The 21,679-nt window shown below is 47.8% G+C and overlaps 1 protein-coding gene across 1 annotated transcript in view; it reads left to right on the top strand.

The window, feature by feature from the left end:
* Nucleotides 1-21,274, top strand: part of Flt1 (fms related receptor tyrosine kinase 1) — a 163,708-nt gene extending 142,434 nt beyond the window's left edge. The window contains exons 21-30 of the mRNA XM_021162004.3: nt 173-326; nt 678-775; nt 2,509-2,631; nt 4,710-4,821; nt 6,724-6,823; nt 11,474-11,579; nt 12,069-12,211; nt 14,227-14,311; nt 16,366-16,460; nt 18,497-21,274. Of these exons, the coding sequence (XP_021017663.1) occupies nt 173-326; nt 678-775; nt 2,509-2,631; nt 4,710-4,821; nt 6,724-6,823; nt 11,474-11,579; nt 12,069-12,211; nt 14,227-14,311; nt 16,366-16,460; nt 18,497-18,683 (1,203 nt within the window). The 3' untranslated portion in view covers nt 18,684-21,274. The remainder of the gene's footprint in view (nt 1-172; nt 327-677; nt 776-2,508; nt 2,632-4,709; nt 4,822-6,723; nt 6,824-11,473; nt 11,580-12,068; nt 12,212-14,226; nt 14,312-16,365; nt 16,461-18,496) is intronic.
* The last annotated feature ends 405 nt before the right edge of the window (nt 21,275-21,679 follow it).

The following is a 21,679-nucleotide window of genomic DNA, read 5'->3' as shown; positions in this document are numbered from 1 at the left end:
GGATCGGAGGTGTTCACTAGGAACCCAAGCAAGAACATAAAAGATTCTACAGCCTGGGAAATAAATGCCTAGCACCCAGTGTGCATTCGGGGGCCAGTGGCATGTCTAATCTGGACAGCAGCCATCTCTGCCTTGGGCCCCTCTCACTCCCGTGCTTCTTGTCTGTGCTAAGGACGCAGTCTTGCATATGGAGCTCAAGAAAGAGAACCTGGAACCAGGCCTGGAGCAGGGCCAGAAGCCCCGCCTAGACAGTGTCAGCAGCTCAAGCATCACCAGCTCCAGCTTCCCTGAAGACCGAAGCGTGAGCGATGTGGAAGGAGACGAGGGTACATATCCACTCCTCCCGGCCTCCAGTCTCGGGGATTTCTACAACATACTAGGCATCTCACACATTTTTTTCCTTCCAGATTTATCACCCTAATAAGCATCCTGGGAATGGGGGTAATGTCCTACCAGGTCACACCCATTGTGCCCAATCTCCATTCCCCTACCCTTCACCCCCCACCCCTCAACCCTGCAGCCTGGGAAAACATCTCTGATGCTTGAGTTGAGACTCAAACTCTCTTGCCAATGAACTGTGGCGCCCTTGGTGTGTTTTATACTTTGTGAATATTGTTTCAATAAATGGGGATTTGGTGCAGGCACAAAAATCTTTACAAGATTTTAATGCTCCGTAGATTACAGTGAGATCTCCAAGCAGCCCCTCACCATGGAAGACCTGATTTCCTACAGTTTCCAAGTGGCCAGAGGCATGGAGTTTCTGTCCTCCAGAAAGGTCAGCTCATCTCTTTGTAGTCTAACTTTATTTTAAAAAATAGAATGTTTTTTAATACTGCAAATCTTTTATATATGCATATGTACACACACACACACACACACACATATATATATATATATATATATATATATATATATATATATATATATATACACATGCATACATACACACACACACACACACCTGAGTGCTCTGTCTTCAGACACACCAGAAGAGGGCATCAGATCCCATTACAGATGGTTGTGAGCCACCACATAGTTGCTGGGAATTGAACTCAGGACCTCTGGTAGAGCAATCAGTGCTCTTTACTGCCAATACATTTCTCTAGCCCCTTCTTTAACTTTCTTAATCAGAGATAAAAAAGGGTTTTGAGTGTTTTCAAAAGTTTTCACTTTACATTTTAGAATTTGTTTTTATGTATGTTATTAATCTTAGAACATCCATGTAAGAGACAACACATGTGCCTTTCATGTCTCTTCCCTGCTCCCCACTTTTATTTTGATCTTTTAAATGATGTCTGAAAACATACAGATTGCATATGTTAACCAATATTCAATAATGATGTCAATTCTCAATACAATATGTTGGGTAGTGTTTAAATCGGGTTGGATATATTTTTATAACTTAATGGTAACATATTTGAAAATGCATTCTGCTACTGATTTGTCTTTTTGTGAGGCCTGAGTACACACCTCTGCTGTGAAGCTATTTTTCTAGTATTTGTTTATATTTGTTTAGGTTGTTAACTGTACACCAGGCCTCACCACAATAACATTGATTTGCTCTGATATGGAGAGGTACCAGGATGTTGAGCCTGCAGATAGCATTTAAGGGTAAAATCTTCCTGGGTATTTCGGACTACACAAACCCAGGAGCACTGTCTTCCATGGTGCCCTCTGGCACACTTCCAAACTCTCGAGGCTTCATGAAGAAGCTATCTTCAGTTACCCACATGTGGCTTCTCAGAAACCCTCAGCTCAAGTCCAAACCATGGACATCCAGGCACCCGAGAGGCCAAGGCAGGGGGATTCCTGGTTACATGCCAACCTGGGTGAGTTCCAGGTCAGGGCACACAACACCTCGGGAGTCTGTCTTAAAACCAGCAACAACGGCAAACACCGTAAACAGCCAACAAAACAAAGCATCCCAAACCACAGCTCCCAAATATCTGCTCTCAAAGGTCGCAGGGGGAAATCTCACTCACTGGCAAAATTCAGACTGCCGGTGCGGTTGACCAGTACGCTCCCATAGAACAGGAGCCTGGCTGATGTAGAATGTGCCCTTTGAGCCACCTGGACCTTGTACTTGCACAAGAAGCACACTGTGTTTATGGTAACTGGGTGTGTGCTAAGAGATGCTCCCTCTACCACCTATGAAATGGAACTTAGAATTAAGAATAACGATACCAGGGCCAGTGAGCCGGCTCAGCAGGTAAAGGTACTTGCTGCCAAATTGATGACTGCAGTTCGATCCCAGGAACTCACACGGTTGCCCTTCACATGTATGTCCTGGTCTATGCATGCTCACATGAGTACTCGTGTGTGCACACACACTCACGCGCACATACACACACACACACACACTCATACACACACACACACACACACACACACACACACACACACACACACTTTTTTTTTTCCCCCAAAGAATAATGACCCAGAGTGGATACAGGAAATTAAGCAGCTTGATTCGGGAAGTGCGTTCATTACATAACTGTTTTATTACAGTGCATTCATCGGGACCTGGCAGCGAGAAACATCCTTTTATCTGAGAACAATGTGGTGAAGATTTGCGACTTTGGCCTGGCCCGGGATATTTATAAGAACCCTGATTATGTGAGGAGAGGAGATGTGAGTGAGCTTGGGTGCACGTTCGATCCCTTTCTACCCTGTCGCGCTTAGGCCACGGACCGAAGCCCTTGCAAACACTTATGTTTCTCAGCAGTCATCCCCCAAATGCCCATGTGGCTCTGCGAAGATGGGGGGTCCAGAAGAGCTGTGTGCTGAGAACTCTGGGGATGGAATCTTCCTTCTCTGATCCCTGGCTGGGCACCTGTCCTGATAGAAGGACCACCTGAGACTTGTTAACCTAAGCAGCCGGCTGAGCCCTGCAGAGACCACATCAGTCTCTGCCTGCCGCCCCTCTGGGAGTCCCATGTCCCACTGAAAAGAACAGCGTGGCCTCTTCCCCTCAGATAAGCCCCGGTGATTGATTCACCAGGTGTCTGTACTTCCGGAAAGAGTGCGGGACGGTACACACTATCCTGAACGGAGGAAGCTGCTTACCTCCAGGGACGCCTTCCGTGGGACCCATCTCCCTTCTGGCTCATGCTGGCCTCTCTTCCCCATTTGTTTTTGAACATAATGTTATTTGTCACTTACTAGGTGACCTCTAGTGTCCTCTCTTGTCTGGCCTCTGCCAGGAGGGCTTTAGCTAATAATGTCTGGGTTCTCTTGATTGCTCTGCAGCAGGGCTCTCAGACTGTAGGAAACACACATCACCTAGCAGCTTTTCTGAACCAAGGCTTGCTGTCATCACCCCCCCAGATCCCTTGATGCAGAAGGTCCAGAGGGAGGGTAAGGAAGGTGGGGAGGGTGGGGAGGGTGGAGGGAGACTGGAATCTGCATTTTCAACAAGTTTCTGGACCATACTATGCGGACACCCCGGGAACACACTTTCAGAAACCCTTCTTAGTAACTGTTTCTTTTCTTTTTAACTTTTATTTTATGTGTATGAGTGGTTTACCTAAATGTATGTCTTGTGTACTGCATGCATGCAGTGCCCAAGGAGGCCAGAAGAGGGCGTCAGATTCCCCGGGACTGGAAGTACAGATGGTTGTGAGTCACCATGTGGGTTCTGGAAACTGAACCCATGTCCTGTGTAAGAACAGCCGGCTCTTTACTGCTGAGCCACTTCTCAGCCTCTCAGCTACTCTTTTTTTTTTTTTTTAAGATTTATTTATTTATTACATGTAAGTACACTGTAGCTGTCTTCAGACACACCAGAAGAGGGTGTCAGATCTTGTTATGGATGGTTGTGAGCCACCATGTGGTTGCTGGGATGTGAACTAAGGACCTTTGGAAGAGCAGTCGGGTGCTCTTACCTGCTGAGCCACCTCACCAGCCCCAGCTACTCTTTTTCTAAGAGGGAAATAGCCCAGTTTGCAGTGGCGCTCCAGGCTGCAGAGACTGCTTCCGCCTGTGTTTCAGTTTGACCCTCTTTGCTGTCCTTGGCATCTCTTCATTCCTCCACAGTCTTTGTCTCTCCACTGTCCCAGACATCTTGCTTTGCTTCCCCCAGTCTCCCAACCCTGCCAGCAGGCCAAACTCCCACAAACTCACTGTGGTCCCTGCTGTCAGAACAGGGTCTGCATGCTTGAGATCCAGCCATCTATTCTCCTAAATGGAAAACTTTAATACAAAGTCATTCCCTCATTCCAGGGATGTGGGAGATTGGATGGGAACTGAAGCCAGGATCTCAGACATACCAAGCACACATTCCACCCCTGAGTCGCTCCTAGCTCCAAGTTCAAGACTTAACTATTTGTCCTTTTTCAGAGGGATATCTTTCACAACCTTAGAAGAAATTCATAGGAGTTGCTATCAATTTTCAGGATATTTCCTAATTCAGACCTCTTTACCAAGCCCTTAGTGTCCCTGTGTAGGCAGGGAAGGTACCATGAGAACACAGCTTTTTAAGAACCATGGAACCAGGACCTTCTAGGTGCAACAGAGAAGTCTACTTGCCATGCCTGCTCTCCAGAGGCTGGAGGATGACCTGCCACGAGCTAGCTCTATGCTTTTCTCCGGTATAGGAAACTGCAGGTGTTCTAGTTCTTCTGAAGTGTTCAGTGGAAGGGGTCCCCTGGGCCCTGGGTGTGGACATCACTTTTGTTAGCATGCTCAAAGGCCCCACTGCTGTCTTCCAGACTCGACTTCCCCTAAAATGGATGGCTCCTGAATCCATCTTTGACAAGGTCTACAGCACCAAGAGTGATGTGTGGTCCTATGGCGTGTTGCTGTGGGAGATCTTCTCCTTAGGTAAATGTGGAGGAGGGAGTGGTTGGAACAACCCAGAAGCGGGCGTCTATATGCTATGCAGAGCATACGGTGGACACAGCCCACCTCGAGGTCTGCACTTGAACTCACACAGTGTTGGATGTACAGATACCACAGGGAGGGTTTAAACCATTCTCAGCAGAGTCAGGTGGCAGGAAATCTAAAGACAGAGCTGTCTGTCAGTCTGTCCTTTGCCCCTTTCTCCGATATCTCCAACGCCAGCTCTCATGTCTTCACCCCTTCCCTCTATGCATCTGCTGCCTCAGAGTTTTTTCTCAGGGCAGGCCCTGATGTTCACAGCTGGACCAGAAGAAGGCATTGTTAGAGGCAGCTGGCTTTGATCTAGTGTCTTTGGTGTAAATATACATATACAACATATGCACATATATATGTATATATATGTATATGTGTACATGTAAATATACACCTATATACACGGTGTATATGTGTAACACATATACACATGCACACAGTGTGTGTGTTGTGCCTACGTGTAATGTCTGAGCACCATGTGCATACAGCCTGGGAGAGGGCATCAGATCCTCTAGAACTGGGTGAATGTGGAGCTGGAAACTGAACCTGGGACCTCTGCAAGAGCAGCCAGTGCTCCAGCCCATCTACTCTGGGTTTCTAGGAACCGTCCTCAAAGCCCTGTTCCTCCAGATGCACACAGGGATGGCGAGGTGCCCCCAAGTGTGAAAACTAGCCAAGGATCTTTCAGGCTTTGCCAAAATGAAAAAAAAAGAAAAAAGATTCCTTTCCCAGCAAATAAAACGCATGCGGTAACACCCCTAGGTTCCTGTAATGTGTGAAAAGCATTCCCCTGCCTTCGACGACAGGCACCTGTTGCTTCCAGTCCTTGAAAGCAGCACAGTAGCTCTGATGGCCTTGCTGTGACACGGTGCCAAGCCCTGCACGTCTCCTATGCAGCTGCTTCCTATCAGTAGCCATTACTAGAAAGCACAGGCAAACACGTGCTGGGTGGCCTTGGCTAGAGGGCTGAGCAGAGTGTCCTGAAATGCCTTACCCACCCTACCTAGCCCAGGCTACCCACAAGAGGACTGACCAGGCACTGTTAGATAGGCTGGCAAAGACAGTACCCTCAGCGCTGCAGACTCTGGAGCAGCCCCCATCCACCCTAGCCAGCCTTGCCCTGGGTGCCCAAGGCTCAATTCCTGAGACCCGTAATAACCTCTCATTCTTAAAACCTCAGAATGAAGGCCATTTTCTGAAAGGCAGGAGTGGTCCATTGGTAGCCTAATCCAAGTCCATTGGTTTTCCAAAGGGAGGTTATTAACTCAGGCCACAGAGTCGAAGGATCAGATTTCCTTAGAGTTATTTGTGGGGCAAAGACAGGAATACTTTAGATTGCCTTTCCCTCTGACCAAACAAGCAACTGTGGACACTGGGACAGCCATGAATCAGCCAAGGATGTGCCCTCAGGAAGGACCTGCCAAGCACCGCCCTGTGCCAGGGTTTACCTCAGCCACTGGAGATTTATCGTGAAAATGTCACTGTAGAGTTATTTTTGGGTTTTTTTAAAGATAGGCTCACTAGATAGCCCATACTAGCCTCAAACTAACAATTCCCCTGCCTCAGCCTCGCTCCCAAGAACTGGGATTACAGTCATGTAGGACCTTTCTCAGCTAAAGCATCACTTTGAGGAAGGGAGGGAAATTGCCCCTCATGGTCTCTTTTGTAGCCTTCCCTGACTTTGAACTCACAAGAGATCCATCTGCTTCTGCCTCCCAAGCGCTAGAACTGAAAGTGCACCATCATGCACACACACACACACACACACACACACACACACACACACACACCTGCCCCCATGTTCTTTTGTACTAGAAGCCTTAATGTGTCTTTCCACACCATCCCTTGTAGGGGGTTCTCCATACCCAGGAATACAAATGGATGAAGACTTCTGCAGCCGCCTGAAGGAAGGCATGCGGATGAGAACCCCAGAGTATGCCACACCTGAAATGTAAGCTCACACCTCCATGTCCCTCCCACCCCCCACTGAGCGCTCATCAGGGACCTGGGGCGGGCGTGGTAAGGGGCACAGGGTGCCTGGGGTGGGGAGTGAGTGAGTAAGGGCACAGGTTTATTTTCAGCCCCACTCTTCAGTGATGCTGGCTCAGCTGGGCTCTGCTGTGGCTCAGGATGTCTGGAGTGACATCCTGAGCGGGGAGGTGTTCTGGAGCCATCCCTGTTTCCTCTCTAACCCACCCATAGAACCTTTCGAGGCCATTAGCTGGGAACGGGAGTCAGAAAGCCAGACAAAATGAATAGCACCTAGGAACTGAAGGCAAGACCTCGTTCACTGAGTAGAGCCCAGAGAACCAATCCACCTCCAGTCAAGGCTCAAGAGGTCTCTGTGGCACTGTTCTCCATCTACAGAGTCCCAGGAGCTTGCTTTATGCTGTCTGTACTCCACAGGGATAGGGATGTAGCTCAGTTGCTCTAGTAGTGCTTACTCAGCATGCACAAGGTTCCTGGGTCATCCCCAACACTTCATATACTGTGCCAGTAGCCACAGTACTCTGGAAGTGGAAGCAGAAGGACCCAGAATTCAAGGTCATTTGCAGTTTTGTATAATTATCAAGGCTGTTCTGAGCTACTTAAGAACCTGTTGCCGCCCGGCGGTGGAGGCGCACGCCTTTAATCCCAGCTCTTGGGAGGCAGAGGCAGGCGAATTTCTGAGTTCAAGGCCAGCCTGGTCTACAGAGTGAGTTCCAGGACAGCCAGGGCTATACATAGAAACCTTGTCTCAAAAAAACCAAAAAAAAAAAAAAAAAAAAAAACCAAACCTGTTGCCAAAAACTTATATATAAATAGATGATCAATTAGATACATACATACATACATACATACATACATGCATACATACATACATACAGGATAGAAATATATAGTAAATGATAGATAGATAGATAGATAGATAGATAGATAAGTAGGTAGGCAGGTAGATAGATGAAAGATAGGTAAATGATAGAAAGATAGGTGATAGATAAATGATAGGATAGATAGATAGATAGATAGATAGATAGATAGATAGATAGATAGATAGATAGATAGATAGTAGACAGACGGACAGATGTGGGGTAGCTGGGAAGTCGTGAGAGCTCTTGAACAATGGGCTTGTGGAGGTGCCTTTAGGAATGAGAGGAGATAGGCTCGGGCAGCTTCTCGATTGTCAGCGGGCGAGCTTGACACTTGTGGGTACCATTTCCTGTAACTGTGCCGTTTTAGCACTCGGAGGCCTCAACAGGAATGTGATGACATTTGCAGTTTGGGTGAGCTGCTGACAAGGACTTGGGCCTCCCTGAGGTGGCGCCACCTTTCCTGAACTGGCAGGCGGCCTCCCCTCTCCACCCACACACAATGAGATCCTGCAGAGCCCTGGGCTGGCCCTTGGGGAAGAGTGAAGGACAGAGAAGGAAGTGTGGGCGTGGCCAAAGGGGCAAGGTCACTGTTTCTTTCCTTCTCTATCTCAGGAGCAAGCTAGGTCAATGCCAAGACAGGGAACTGGATGAGAGAGACATGGACTCAGACCTGAAGGCAGGAAAGACACTGATGTGCTTCAGGGAAGTCCAATGGCTAGGCTGACCCAGGAACATCTGGGCTACAGGAGGGGTTGCTTTAGATTTGGTGGGATCCTTAGGCCCTGCAAAGAGAGGTGGAATGAGGTCACTCTGTGCTGATGCTTTTGCCAAGACAGTTTCACATAAACTTCCCACAATCTTGAGGAGTTGGTAAGGCAGATATGATAATCTGACCTCGGAAAAATACCAAAATCTGAGAAATACAGCATCATGCCTTCTGCCAGCTAAAGAGCAGAGAAGACAGAAGCCAATCCCATGTTCCCCAAGAGGGTGTTCTCTGTACAATAGGTGTGTTGAGCTAATATGCCCTGCTTTTCACATAATCTAAAAACCACAAGGAAGTTTAGTTGCCAACGGTAATAATAATTGCAGTTATTATAGAATGATACAGGTTAACTTACTATCAGTAGTGCTTGTTGGTAGCAGGCCTTGAACAAGTTTAATGTATCTACTGCTCACAATAAGCCCGTGAAGTTCGTGCCTCCATCAGCTGTATTTTACAGATGACAAAGCAAGGCGCATGACGATCTGCCCAAGGCTCCATTGCCAGTCAGTTAGCAATTGCAGTCCAGCACTCAGGGCCCATTTACAGCCCTCATATTTATCAGAATAATTCTAGAAGCAGGCAGTCACTCAACTTTGGGCTGAAGAATTCTCTAAAGCCAGGTGTGGAGGCACACGCTGTAATCCCAACACTGGGAAGCCTGAGGTGAACCAATGGGGAGTTCAAGGCCTGGCAGGGCTACTTAGTGAGATCTTATCTCAAGCAAACCCAAGATTAGCAAGGCCCTGGGCTTATCAAGCCTTTGTGTGTTTCCACAAACCTCTTCCAGGTAGCTCATTGGCCCCAAACAGCCTATAGGGTACAGTTCAGAATTTAAAAGATAAGTTATGGCTCTGTAAAATATTTCCTCAAAAGGAAGATACAGGTCAGCCATGTTCTCAGTCAGCCATGTTCTTAGTCAGCCATGTATGTACTCAGTCAGCCATGTATGTTCTCAGTCAGCCATGTATGTTCTCAGTCAGCCTTGTTCTGAGGCAGCTATGTTCTGAGGCAGCCATGTTCTCAGGCAGCCCTGTTCTCAGACAGCCATTTTCTTAGGCAGCCATGTTCTCAGTCAGCCTTGTTCTGAGGCAGCCATGTTTGCAGGGATGTGAGAATTGAGAGGATGAAGTCACCTCCTTGTTCCAATCACAAGAAAGTGATATTCTAATTCAGTGCAGCTCTACTGGACACCCAAGACCTGAGCTTGGGCTACAGTGATGTGTACCTGGGAAAATTAGGCTAATAGCCTGTAGACTCTTCCCACAAGCCCCTCAACTGGTCTTGGATGCAACTGAACCCCCACCCCACCCCCACCCCACCCCAGCTTTACTGAGTGAGTAGATAAAACTGTAATGTTGCACTGAGTGAATTGCCCCCAACCCAGTGCCCGTCAATCAGATGCCTGTTACCCCACACGGGTGTCTGCCTTGCCTTGCAGGTCAGGGTATAGAGTGAGAAAAGAACAAGCCGGGAGCACACCTGGTATCCAGAGGTGATTACAAGTCTCCCTGCTGCTTTTACCCTGGAGAAACTAGGGAGGGGAAGGCCCAGTTAGGCACACCTCCCAGAAGGCTGCTTCCCCATCACATCACATCATTGACGTGACAATGACGAGGTTGCAGAGATAAGGCCTCTGCGGAATGAAATACGTCCCCTACCCAGTGGCTCCGGCCCCTCTGTGTTTCCTCATTCCACCTTTCCTCCCCCGTGCGACCAGCTTTAGAATTCCGAAGTCAGTATCTGATGTTCTTTCAGCCAACTTTGGAAGCCTTACGCCATGAAGCTTGAGTATGGTCAGGATGAATTCTGGCTTAAGGTGGTTTGTCTGTTTGTAGGTGTTTTGTTTGTTTGTTTGTTTGTTTGTTTGTGTTTTTTAATTGACCACCTGCCTTTGTGGCATGTTTTTGCTTAAGTAACACACAGAAAACAGGTAACCTGTACACACTTACTTTAAATGGAGATCCATGTAGGATCTTAAGAGGTAGTGTGGCTTCTGCTATCTGGCAGAGAGAGAGAGAGAGAGAGAGAGAGAGAGAGAGAGAGAGAGAGCACGGGGGTAGTGAGTGGGTTGGGGGCACTTGGCAGTGTGTATAGGGATCCCCAGCATGCTCTCTACACAGGGAGTAGACATGGCTGAAAGGGGAGCCCAAAGCCAATGCTGCTAAAGTAAAAACGAAAAGCCAAGCACAAAAAAACCCTGTTGATGTAGGAACCTGAGGACAAGATTGGGCCTCTGTGATATGGAGACCAGTGTTTCCAACCCAGAAGCGCAGCCTGGTTTTGCTTTAGTGGCGAGAGACTACTTAGTCCTAATAGGGGCTTTGAAATTCTGGGTGAATACTAAGCAGTCACACAGTAGACCCTTGCACACATACCGAGGAGCTACTGTGGTGGACCTGGTGTCTTTACCACCGGGGTCTATTGCAGAACCTTCCCAGGGAAGTCTAAGAAACCTTCTGAGAATCTCAGGACCAACCTAAGGAAGTCTGAGGACCTTCCCAAAGAAGGGCAAGGATTTCCCCCAAGGAAACAAGGGTCTTTCTGTAAGGAAGTATGAGGTGCTACAGATGCCAATACTTAACAAAGAAGCCACGTGGAGCCAACCTTCGTTACAACTCAAGAATGTTTTTAGCTTCAGGAACTCCGTCCTCCTCTTGAGAGAGGAGGGGTGCTCCACTTCACACTCAATCACACAGAGCACCCCTTTCCTATCTAAGCCCCCTTCTCTGATCTATAAGACTCAGTCCTGGTGCCTAACAAAGGTGGGTCAGGAGTTCAGGAGGGTTAGTCTGTCATAGTGTGTGCCCCTGCTAGCAGGACCTGACCCACACAGACTGTTAGGTGCTAATGCTATAGAAAAGCATGTCACACATTATCAACGGCGTGGTCTGGACTGAGAACCGACAATCCTCATGTAATGTGCAGGGCAGCCCAGATAGACCCCAATGTTCTACAACGTCTTCTGTGTGCTCTTCATCAACAGCTACCGAATCATGTTGGATTGCTGGCACAAAGACCCCAAAGAGAGGCCCCGGTTTGCTGAACTCGTGGAGAAACTTGGTGACCTGCTTCAAGCCAACGTCCAACAGGTAAAGCAAAGTTTATCTAGATCCGAAGGCTGAGTGTGTTCCTAACTGGGAAGAACAAGAATGAAATAGTGGTGTGTGTGTGTGTGTGTGTGTGTGTGTGTGTGTGAGAGAGAGAGAGAGAGAGAGAGAGAGAGAGAGAGAGAGAGAGAGAGAGAATGTGTGTGAGAGAGATTTGTGTGACTGTGTGTGTGACAGTGACTTGTGTAAGTGTGAGAGTGACTTGTGTATGAGAGTGTGTGTATGTGTGTGAAAGAGATATATGTGTGAGAGACATGTGTGTGTGTGAGAGAGAGAGAAAAACTGAATGTGTGAGAGACTTGTGTGTGTGAGAGAGAGAGACATGTATGAGAGGTGTGTGTGTGTGTGTGTGTGTGTGTGAGCCATGTGTGTGCACGCATGTGTGTGTGTGTGTGCCCATATCCGAGTCCTTGCAGGAGAACCGTCGGTGATGTACCTTCTGAGTTCTGAGGTTTACCTTCGGTTTTCTAGGATGGGAAAGACTACATCCCCCTCAATGCCATACTGACGAGAAACAGCGGCTTCACATACTCAACCCCCACCTTCTCTGAGGACCTTTTCAAGGATGGCTTTGCAGATCCACAGTTTCATTCCGGAAGCTCTGATGATGTGAGGTGAGATTCTGTTCCCTAGTTTTATTACAGAAAGAAGAGGGGACAAAGGAGGAAAGGGGAGCATGGGGGGAGGAGAGGAAAGAAACAGAAAGGAAAGACTTGGGCATCTGTTCTGCCCCCTGAATCCAGTCGTTGTTAATACTCTGCCAGGTTTTATCTATGTGTTCTGTAAGTTGGAGGAGCTGCAGATTTTCCTTTCTTTCCCCTAAGCTTAAAAAGGAATGAAAAATAAGATATTGTGTTTCTTATCTTATTTATTATCTTATTCAGAAAGGTAGCCTGATTTTCATGACATTGACTGTGATTAAACATATGTGAGTCCATAGAATACTCTAACCCAGATTGGGGAGCCCAGGACTGTAATCTCAGAATTCAGGAGGCTGAGGCAGGAGGATACAAGTTTAAAGCCAGCCTGGGTTACATAGTGGAACTGTGTCTCAGAAAAAATGACAGCCAAGAAGAAAAGTTACATAAAACTAAATAAAACCAGCCCCCCTTTCTGTTTGTTTGTTTGTTTTTCCTCAGCTAAGGAATTTTTACACCATGCATTACTGTAGCAGAAACTGGGCAGAAGCTGAAAGAACCAACGGTTATGGGAGGTGGGCAGGCCAGTGAGAGTAATTACTTGTTGGTTATAGAAGCTCACACTGCAGTCTGGTGCTGTGCCGGCATCTTGCACATACCGACAACTTTCGAGTACAGAAACATCCAACATTGATGTACAAAGCATCCTACCAAGCACATATTATCTCTGACAAATAGGGACTTGTCAACTACAGAGATGAGAACTTAGCAGAATGGGTGACTATCAAATATCAGAGCTGAGTTTGCAACCCAGGAAGTCTGACCCTCTCTGTCCAGGTTCCTAATGTCGTCTGGGTCCTTTGAGGACAGTTAGATGGTCCTGGGAACCTTCTCGTATTGTTACCTGCAGTGGCTCAGGCTTAACCCTCGCTTCTGCTACCAAGGGCAAGGCATAGGATAGAGATGCAGCAGTTGGAAAACATGAACAGTCCTCTGTAACAGGGTTTGAAGCAGACAGCCCAGAACTGTGAAGGTGACAGGTTGACTTCACAGGTCATACCCAACATCCAGTCCAAGTGGCTGACGCAGACCAGTTGTCCAGTTTTAAATGATAAAGCCTGGCTGGGGTAGTAATGGGGTGGAGGGTGGAACCAGAGACTCAATAGGAATCGAGGTAGGACTGTAGGCCAATGGTTTAACTGAGGAGTAGGTTGGCCTATGAGCAGCCATCCCATGGGGCTTCCCATCAGGTCTTTCCAGTAGCTAGTCAGTGAAAGCAGGGAGGTGGTCAGTGAGAAATATTTGCCTTCCTTCCCAATTGGAGTTTTGGTCCAGAATATACCAGGTGGAGCCTCCCCTCAGCTGTACACTTCTGTCAGCTATGAAGCCTCAATAGGACATTTTGTTACTCCATATCCTTTTAGGAAGTAGATAGCAATAAGGGATAAGATGAAGTCATGTCGCCTCCTGGGGTATCTGTCTCTTATTTGTGCCATTAAGACACTCGGGCCAGATGAGAGATCTCAGGTCTCCTCTATGACCGGCATGATTTGATTCCACAAGAAACTGGAGTGGGCCATTCTAGGGTTTTTCTGAACACTACACACACGTGTGTGTATATATACACGTGTGTGTATATATACATACATATACATGTGTATATTTATATATGTATATATATTTATATGTGTGTATATATATATGTATGTGTGTGTGTATATATATATATGTGTGTATGTGTATATATATATATATAGTGTGTGTGTGTGTGTGTGTGTGTATGTGTGTGTGTGTGAAGTGACTGAAGCACTACACAGGGGGAGTGACGTTACCCTGAGGGTCCCTAGAGTATAGGAAGGAGCGAGTCTGAGTCAGTTGGTATTTTGGTTGCCAGGTGGATGGGTCCACTCAGGTTCTATAATGTCCTGATTCATTTCATTGGTGTGAGCCTTTTTCTCCTACCTTGATAATTCTTTCTACTTCTCCATCAGATACGTAAACGCTTTCAAATTCATGAGCCTGGAAAGAATCAAAACCTTTGAGGAGCTTTCGCCGAACTCCACCTCCATGTTTGAGGTAAGTCATGATAATAAGGACACAGTGCTCCCTGTCAGAAGTCTTCCCCTGTCGAAGCAGCCACCCCAGGCAGTGCTTGGCCAGTGAGGACCAGTGATCAGTAGAGGCCAAGGTTCCAAGATGGGGGAAGAATAGACAGCCAGACTTCACCATGCGGAGCCAATGTGAAAGAGAATGCCACAGTTTGAAGAAGTCCTGGAGTTCACTCCAGGGCCATTCTGTCCCACCAGCTCTCCAGAAGGGGAAGGAGTAGTCCCTGTGTATGTTCCCGGGGCTCTCTTGTAGGCTGGCTATCAAGGACACACCCTTCTTTCTTTAAGAATGTAAGATGTGCGAGTGGCTGGGCCTTGTGATACCACAGAGGCCCCGTGCAGAGGTCTGAAAGAAGTCCACGGAGGCCCTAGGTCCCTTTGGCGGAAGGCTCTGCAGCTGAGCAGCCATGTTCCCACCCAGACACACTGGTCAGAGCACACCAGAGTAAACTGGCCAACCAGAAGCTCCTGTCAGCAAGGCTATGGAGAGGCCCTTGGACAGGGTGGAGTGAGCTCCCGAGACAAACACAGTGCCATAATTCAAGAGGAGAAACCTCAATGCTGGGGCCTGGAGAGACACTGCAGTAGTTAAGAGCACTGGCTGCTCTTCCAGAGGATCCCAGTTCGGGTCCCAGAACCCACATGGGGGCTCACAGCCAGCTGTAAGCCTAGTTCCAGGGGACAGGAAGCCCTAGTCTTAAGTGCCAGGCATACATGCAGTGCACACACATAAAAGATAAATATGACCTGAGCCTCATAGACACACACGATAAAGGGTCATGGTGACTTCAAAATATAAAGGCATCTCCATTTTAAGTGGTAGCATGCAGTCCATGATAATGTATTAAAATTTTGTGCTGTGGCTCAGTAGTGTGGTTCAAGTTCCAGGAATAACACTGAGTGAACCTCAGAATTTCTCAAGGTTCGGCTACCCCTAAAGTGGAGCAAACGATGAGAGCACTTTGGCAGCCCTGGGTCCTCACCGGTGTTCAAATGGCCCAGGAAGAGCCTCAGCGGGAGGGAGGAACCAAGTGTGGAGTCCCCTCCATATCAGCAGTAACAGTACTGAAGGGCAGGTGGGAAATCCATGATGAGGATGACTGGACCACAGCTCCTAGAAACTATGGCAAATAGGACATATGCATATGCAAGCATGCATACGCAAATGTGCATCTAAAATATGCACACATGGCAGATGCCAGAGACTCTCCAAGAGAAAATTATCCCACCACATCTATAATTTCCTTGAAATCTTACGTACGATAGTATACTCATAGCCAGACACCAAGCTTTGTTTTAACATATATGATAATTTGCATATACGATAATTTAACATATGATAATTTGCGTGAAAATTTCACACGGAAAATACCAAGCAGTTACATGTAATTTCCCATTGCATGTATGTGTGTGTATGTCTACGTGCATGCTGTGTGCACCTCTGTGCATATGTGCCTGCCCCCCAATGTATGTGTGGAATCCATTGGCCAAGGTTGGGTGTCTTTCTCAATTGTTCATCTTACTGGGGTTGGTTGTGGTTGGTTAATTGATTTGTTTTTAAAGACAGGATCTTTCAAGGAACCTGGAGCTCACAGTTGAGCTAGAGTAGCTGGCCAGCAAGCTCCAGGCCCTGCCTGTCTCCATCCCCACCTCCTGCCCCCAGGGCTGGGGTGACACACCTGAGTCACAATGCCTGCCTTTTATGAGGACTCTGAGGTTCTCATGTGTGCCCCGTAAGCACTTAATCCACTGAGCCATCTCCTCAGGCCCTGTAATTCCTTCTTATTTTCCTCACCTTCTGGAAGGAGGGTGGCAAAGTTGCCCACGACAGGCACTGTTTTGTCTCTGACGAGCTCACAGATGTCAGTACAAGGAACAGGCACAGTGCTGGTGGGCGGGGGCTGTGTTTGCTGAGGGCAGCATGGGGCCACACCTCAGTGGTGCCTCCCAGTGTCTTCCCAGAGTCACTGTGGAGCCTGCTTGGCCAAGCAAATGAGTCACCTTCCTCTCCTCACCCCACAGGACTATCAGCTGGACACTAGCACTCTGCTGGGCTCCCCCTTGCTGAAGCGGTTCACCTGGACTGAGACCAAGCCCAAGGCCTCCATGAAGATAGAGTAAGGAAGCCGGATAGGGGTGGGGGAGGAGGAGGATGCCAGGGACGGTGGGATGCTTGTTGGGTGGGATGTTTAAGGCTACCTGGCCTCCTAGTGTTCAGGCATGGCAGAAAAGCAACCACCCCACACCCAGGGATGAGAAAAGGGGTCACAATATTAGGCATATGAACCCCAGGCTCTGTGACAAGGAAGACTGGGGCTTCTTGTAACAGGCAGGCTGAGCCTGAGAAATATGGGGCCTTGATGGAAAGGAGCCAGATGTGTCCAGCTGTGAAGGACGATTTGGACGTGTCCACAGACTCACGAGACAACACGTCCCGTTTCTGGTCCCTGGGCTAGCAAGGGAACACAGTCCTGTCTGTAACCCTGAGAATTCAAACTTCTACAATCAGGATTATCTGCATCCTGCTGCATCCATTACCCACGTCTCACTTGTAGATGTTCCCACAATCCCCTGCGGCTTGATCCGTCAGGCAATTCTTCCTTCAGTTCTGTATCATTTCGGAATCACTGGGCTCCGGCTGTACAGTGGACTGGTAGAGATGACCTCAGTGGTTCTCTAAGCCGAAGGTCACCCAAGCCTGGCCACTTACCTTCCTACCTAACTTTCCTGGCTCAAATGCCTGGCTCTCGAGTCTGGCAATGAAGAGCACTGACTGCTCTTGCAGGGGACCCCGTTTGGCTCCCAGCCCTCACGTGTGGGCCAGCGGCCATCTGTTAACTCTAGTTCCAGAGGATCTGACGCCTTCTTCTGCTGTCTGGAGGCACTAGGCACACACGGGGGGACACACAGATACAGGCTAACAAAACACCCATACATGCAACAACAAACCAGATGGCCAGCCCACGTGCTGCAGTTGATTTGAGCTGTGACTGGACTCAAACTCCCGAGTCCAGCAGACCACTGAAAAGACGGGGACTCCCGGGCAAACATTTGCCTTTTCCCTGTGATGCAGTCTCAGAAGTAGGCCTTGGTGTTAAAGTTACAGATTAATGGACCCCAATCTCGACCAAGGAAAGGGTAGCTAGCCAATCTTTTGTGTCTTATTAAGGAGTGTGTGGGAGGAAAAGAGTGAGTTTTTGTTGTTTTTTTTTTTTTTACTTGATCTTTGATGAGGAAAAGACAAACCCTAATTTATATCCTCTACCCTGCAATTAAAGATTAACGACCAGAGCCAGGCCTGTCCAGGCTGGTCTACCTCATGTGGCTCATGGGTTTCTCTCCATCCCAGCTCTCACTAAACAGTGATTCTAACCCAATATTACAGGCTAGAAGATGCCTTTCTCCCTCCTGTATCCATCTTGGGCTCATGTAATGTATGATACCCGAGAATAACAGTCTCCTAGACCACGCTGCGCTCAGGAGCTGCCTGTAATGACTGTGTGCACGGTCTGTTTCCTGAAACCACTAACCACGGATGTGACTAGGAGGAGGAATATATTTCTACAGGCCGGAAGTCCAAAGTAAAGGTGTTGGCAGGGACGCACGCCCTTCGGAGGCTTGGTGGGAAGTGATCTATCTGCCTCTCACCGTGTCTGTGGCTTCCTGCTGTCCTCAGTTTGGGCTGTCCTCAAGCCCTCTCTCTGGTTGGTTATGACTGCTATTTGTGTGCCTACTGCATTGGAGTCCACCTGGCTAATTCAGAACGACCTCCTCCTCTTTAAACCTCAGCTTAATTGCAGAGTGGCTCTCAGGCTCCCAGGATTTGACATGATATTGGGGGAAGGGCAGGCAGCCCCCCACCCCACCTCCGATTTAGCTGATTACAGGAGCTACCTGATTCAAGAATAGAACAGGGCTATTCCCAAGTCTTGTTTCCAGTGAGAATCCCATCTCCTCGAACACTCCACTCCCGGCCACAGGCATGCTCGTTCCACCCAGCTGCACCGAGGTAGTGTATATATTCCAAACAAAGAACGTTTGACTAGAGACAGGAGGGATTCTAGATCAGGTAAGGACAGGTGACCTGCTTAGTCTTTGCCCAGAAAACATCAGGGAGGCGTTTGATTGACTGTTTGTTTCTCTTTCTCTTTAGCTTGAGAATAGCAAGTAAAAGCAAGGAGGCGGGACTTTCCGATCTGCCAAGGCCCAGCTTCTGCTTCTCCAGCTGTGGCCACATCAGGCCGGTGCAGGATGACGACTCTGAGCTGGGGAAGGAGTCCTGCTGTTCTCCACCCCCAGACTACAACTCCGTGGTGTTGTACTCCTCCCCGCCCGCCTAAGCTTCTCACCAGCCCCGACAACCAGCCTCTGACAGTATTATACATCTATGAGTTTACACCTATTCCGCTCCACAGGAGCCAGCTGCTTTTCGTGACCTTTAATCGTGCTTTTTTGTTTTTTTGTTTTGTTTGTTGTTGCTGTTTTGACTAACAAGAATGTAACCCCAGTTAGTGACATGTGAAGGATACTATTGTTAGAGAAATTCCCCGCAAAGCCTCAGGGTAACCTGGACAGGAAGGAGCAGGTGCCTCGAGCGACTGCCCGCCCACAAGCCATGGCCCCAACCACCCTCCCTGCAGCTGTGGGACTAGAGGCAGTAAGCCCATTAGCTCATGGCTGCATGCACTGACCTGCTCTGTCTCTCTTACAGAGGAAAGGGAGAACAGAGCAAACAGGAGGCACAGGAGAAAGCTTTGGGATGCGTCCCTCCTGCGGAGCCCGTGCAGGAAAGGGCTCCGCTATGCTACTTCAGTGACTTCTCACTCCTGGCCTCCGCTTTTTCGGGCCCCCTTCCAAGAGGTATCAGAGCAGAACATGAGGGATGTTTCCTAGACCAGGGCACATGTTCTTGGGAACCACAGTTAATCTTAAATCTTTTCCCGGGAGTCTTCTGTTGTCTGTTTACCATCCAAAGCATGTTTAACATGTGTCAGTGGGGGTGGCGCTTGGCTTCCGAGGCCAGAGCCACCATCAGTTCTTCTAGTAGATGCATTGAGGTCATACCCAAGCTTGCAGGCCTGACCTTCGCATACTGCTCACGAGGAGTTAAGTGGTCCAGTTTGGCCTAGTAAGGTTGCCTACTGATGGGCTCAAAAGCCACATTTTAAACAGGTTTTATCTCAAGTATTAATATATATAGACAAGACACTTATGCATTATCCTGTTTTATATAGTTAGCTATCCAAGGAAGCTGGGGCGAGTTAGGAGTCATGGTCTAGAAAAGGGGTTTCTCTGTACCTAAATCGGGCTGGTTGAACCAAGACCCAGAGTGGCATAGTGGTTGTCCCAGGTGTAGTTACTAAACTGCTCACCCAAAGTTGGGACCTCACCGGCTTCTCTTTACTTCATCATGGATTTCACCATCCCAAGGCAGTCTGAGAGGAGCTAAAGAGCATCAGCCAGTATTTATTAAGCACTTTATGCTCCTTGGCACAGCAGGTGATGTGTAATTTATGCAAGCTCCCTCTCCGGCTAGGACTCAGGATATTAGTCAATGAGCCATCAAAAGGAAAAAAAAAAACATCTTATTTTCTTCTGTTTCAGACCTTGCCTAGGGACTAATGACGATGGCAACAGGGTAGACATGGGAAGACAGGGTAGAAAAGGGTGCCCGCTCTTTGGGGTCTAGAGATTGTGAGCCCTGGGTCTCTAAAATGGCTCTCTTCGAAGTTGTATGTGCAAATTATGGTCTGTGTGTTTAGGTCGTGTGCACCTGCCGGAGCCGGTCACAGCTGGGCAGACGATGAATAGCTGCTTTGGGAGAGCAGAGCATGCTAGCCACTTAATTCTATGACCGGGCCAGCAGCATGGGTACCTGCTCCCCTGTGTACCCCATCCTTAAGGTTTTCTGTCTGATGAGACTGGAGGCCCAGTGCAATCCCCACTGAGACTGTCTGCAGCCCACAGTGGCTCTTGGTGCACTCACCAGCCAGGACTAGACAAGTAGGAAAGGGCTTCCAGCCACACTGGAGAAAAAGAAAATCAGGTAGGGCTGGCCAAAGACATCTTTGTCCATTCGCAAAAGCTCTTGTTGTTTGCAGTGTGTAAGTCAGGCGATGAGACAGAGGCTACCAGAGAAACGGATGAGAACAGCATCCTGAGGTTTTTCATCCAAATATCCAGCAATTGGGGGGGGGGGAGACCATAGAGGATCCCGTATTATTCCGATTTTAATAATCTAATTCGTGATCATTAAGAGACTTTAGTAAATGTCCTTTTCCCACAAAAGTAAAGAAAAGCTATCGGGATTTCTCTGGTTCTGCTTAAAGACTTAGCTTTGGAGCCTGTGAAAGTTGATCAGCCCAAAAAAAAAAAAAAAAAAAAAAAGAAAGAAAGAAAGAAAGAAAGAAAGAAGACAGTTCCTTCTAAGTTTTTAGGGTAGGAAGAAAAATGGAAACTTAGAACGACAGACATACCTAGGTGCACTGGGCCTGACCACCAAGAACATGATTGGATGTTAAGAGCCTTGACAGTGGCATTCAAACCGTCTGCCATTCAAGGCCCAAGTAGATGGCAGTGAGGAAGAGCAGACTTTCTCCCAGTGTGTGACTAGGGAGCTGAAGTCTGAGTCAGCCTGAGATGGACTGTCAGGGGACAGTGCTGTTCAAAGCCTGTTGCATGGGACTCAGTGCAGGGAGAGGGCAGGGCACCCTTGACCCACGGTGGCAGGAACTGTACGTGTTTGTATGTGTGTATCTGTATGTTTTGTGCATAACTATTTAAAGAAACTGGAATTTTGAAGTTACTTTTATATGAGTCAAGATTATATGCTACAGACAGAACTAAGACATGGTCTGGCCTCACCTTTCTAGTCATGATGAATGTATTTCATATATTATCTTCATTTAATAAAATTAACTTTCAAAACCAAGTTTTGTTTTTTTTTGTTCTCCACGAGGAACAGCGACTTCCTTCTTTTTGAACAACCTCTGCGAGATGTTTCCTGGTTTCTGTGCTCAAAGCAGGGAACTTCTCAAGTTTTCTACTTGACCCTGAATTTCTTTCTTTCACAGAACTATGATTTTAAAAGTTCCTACAGTCAAACCAGGTGGTGGCAGTGCACACCTTTAATCCCAGCACTCAGGAGCCAGAGGCAACTGAATGGGAGTTTGAGGCCAGCCTGGTGTACAGAGCTAATTCCAGGACAACCAGGGCTACACAGAGGAAACCCTGTCCCAGAAACAACAACAACAACAAAAAATGTGAAATATTTTAAAGACCCTGTGTTTTTAGCTTACATGGTAGCCTGAGGGGGTTCTAGGAAAACGTCTAGTTT

Source organism: Mus caroli, unplaced genomic scaffold (genome assembly GCF_978045245.1).
Source record: "Mus caroli unplaced genomic scaffold, Mus_caroli_1 scaffold_4, whole genome shotgun sequence".
Classification (NCBI taxonomy): Eukaryota; Metazoa; Chordata; class Mammalia; order Rodentia; family Muridae; genus Mus; species Mus caroli.
Note: the sequence above shows the minus strand (reverse complement) of the source record. Positions and strands in the feature narration are given on the sequence as shown.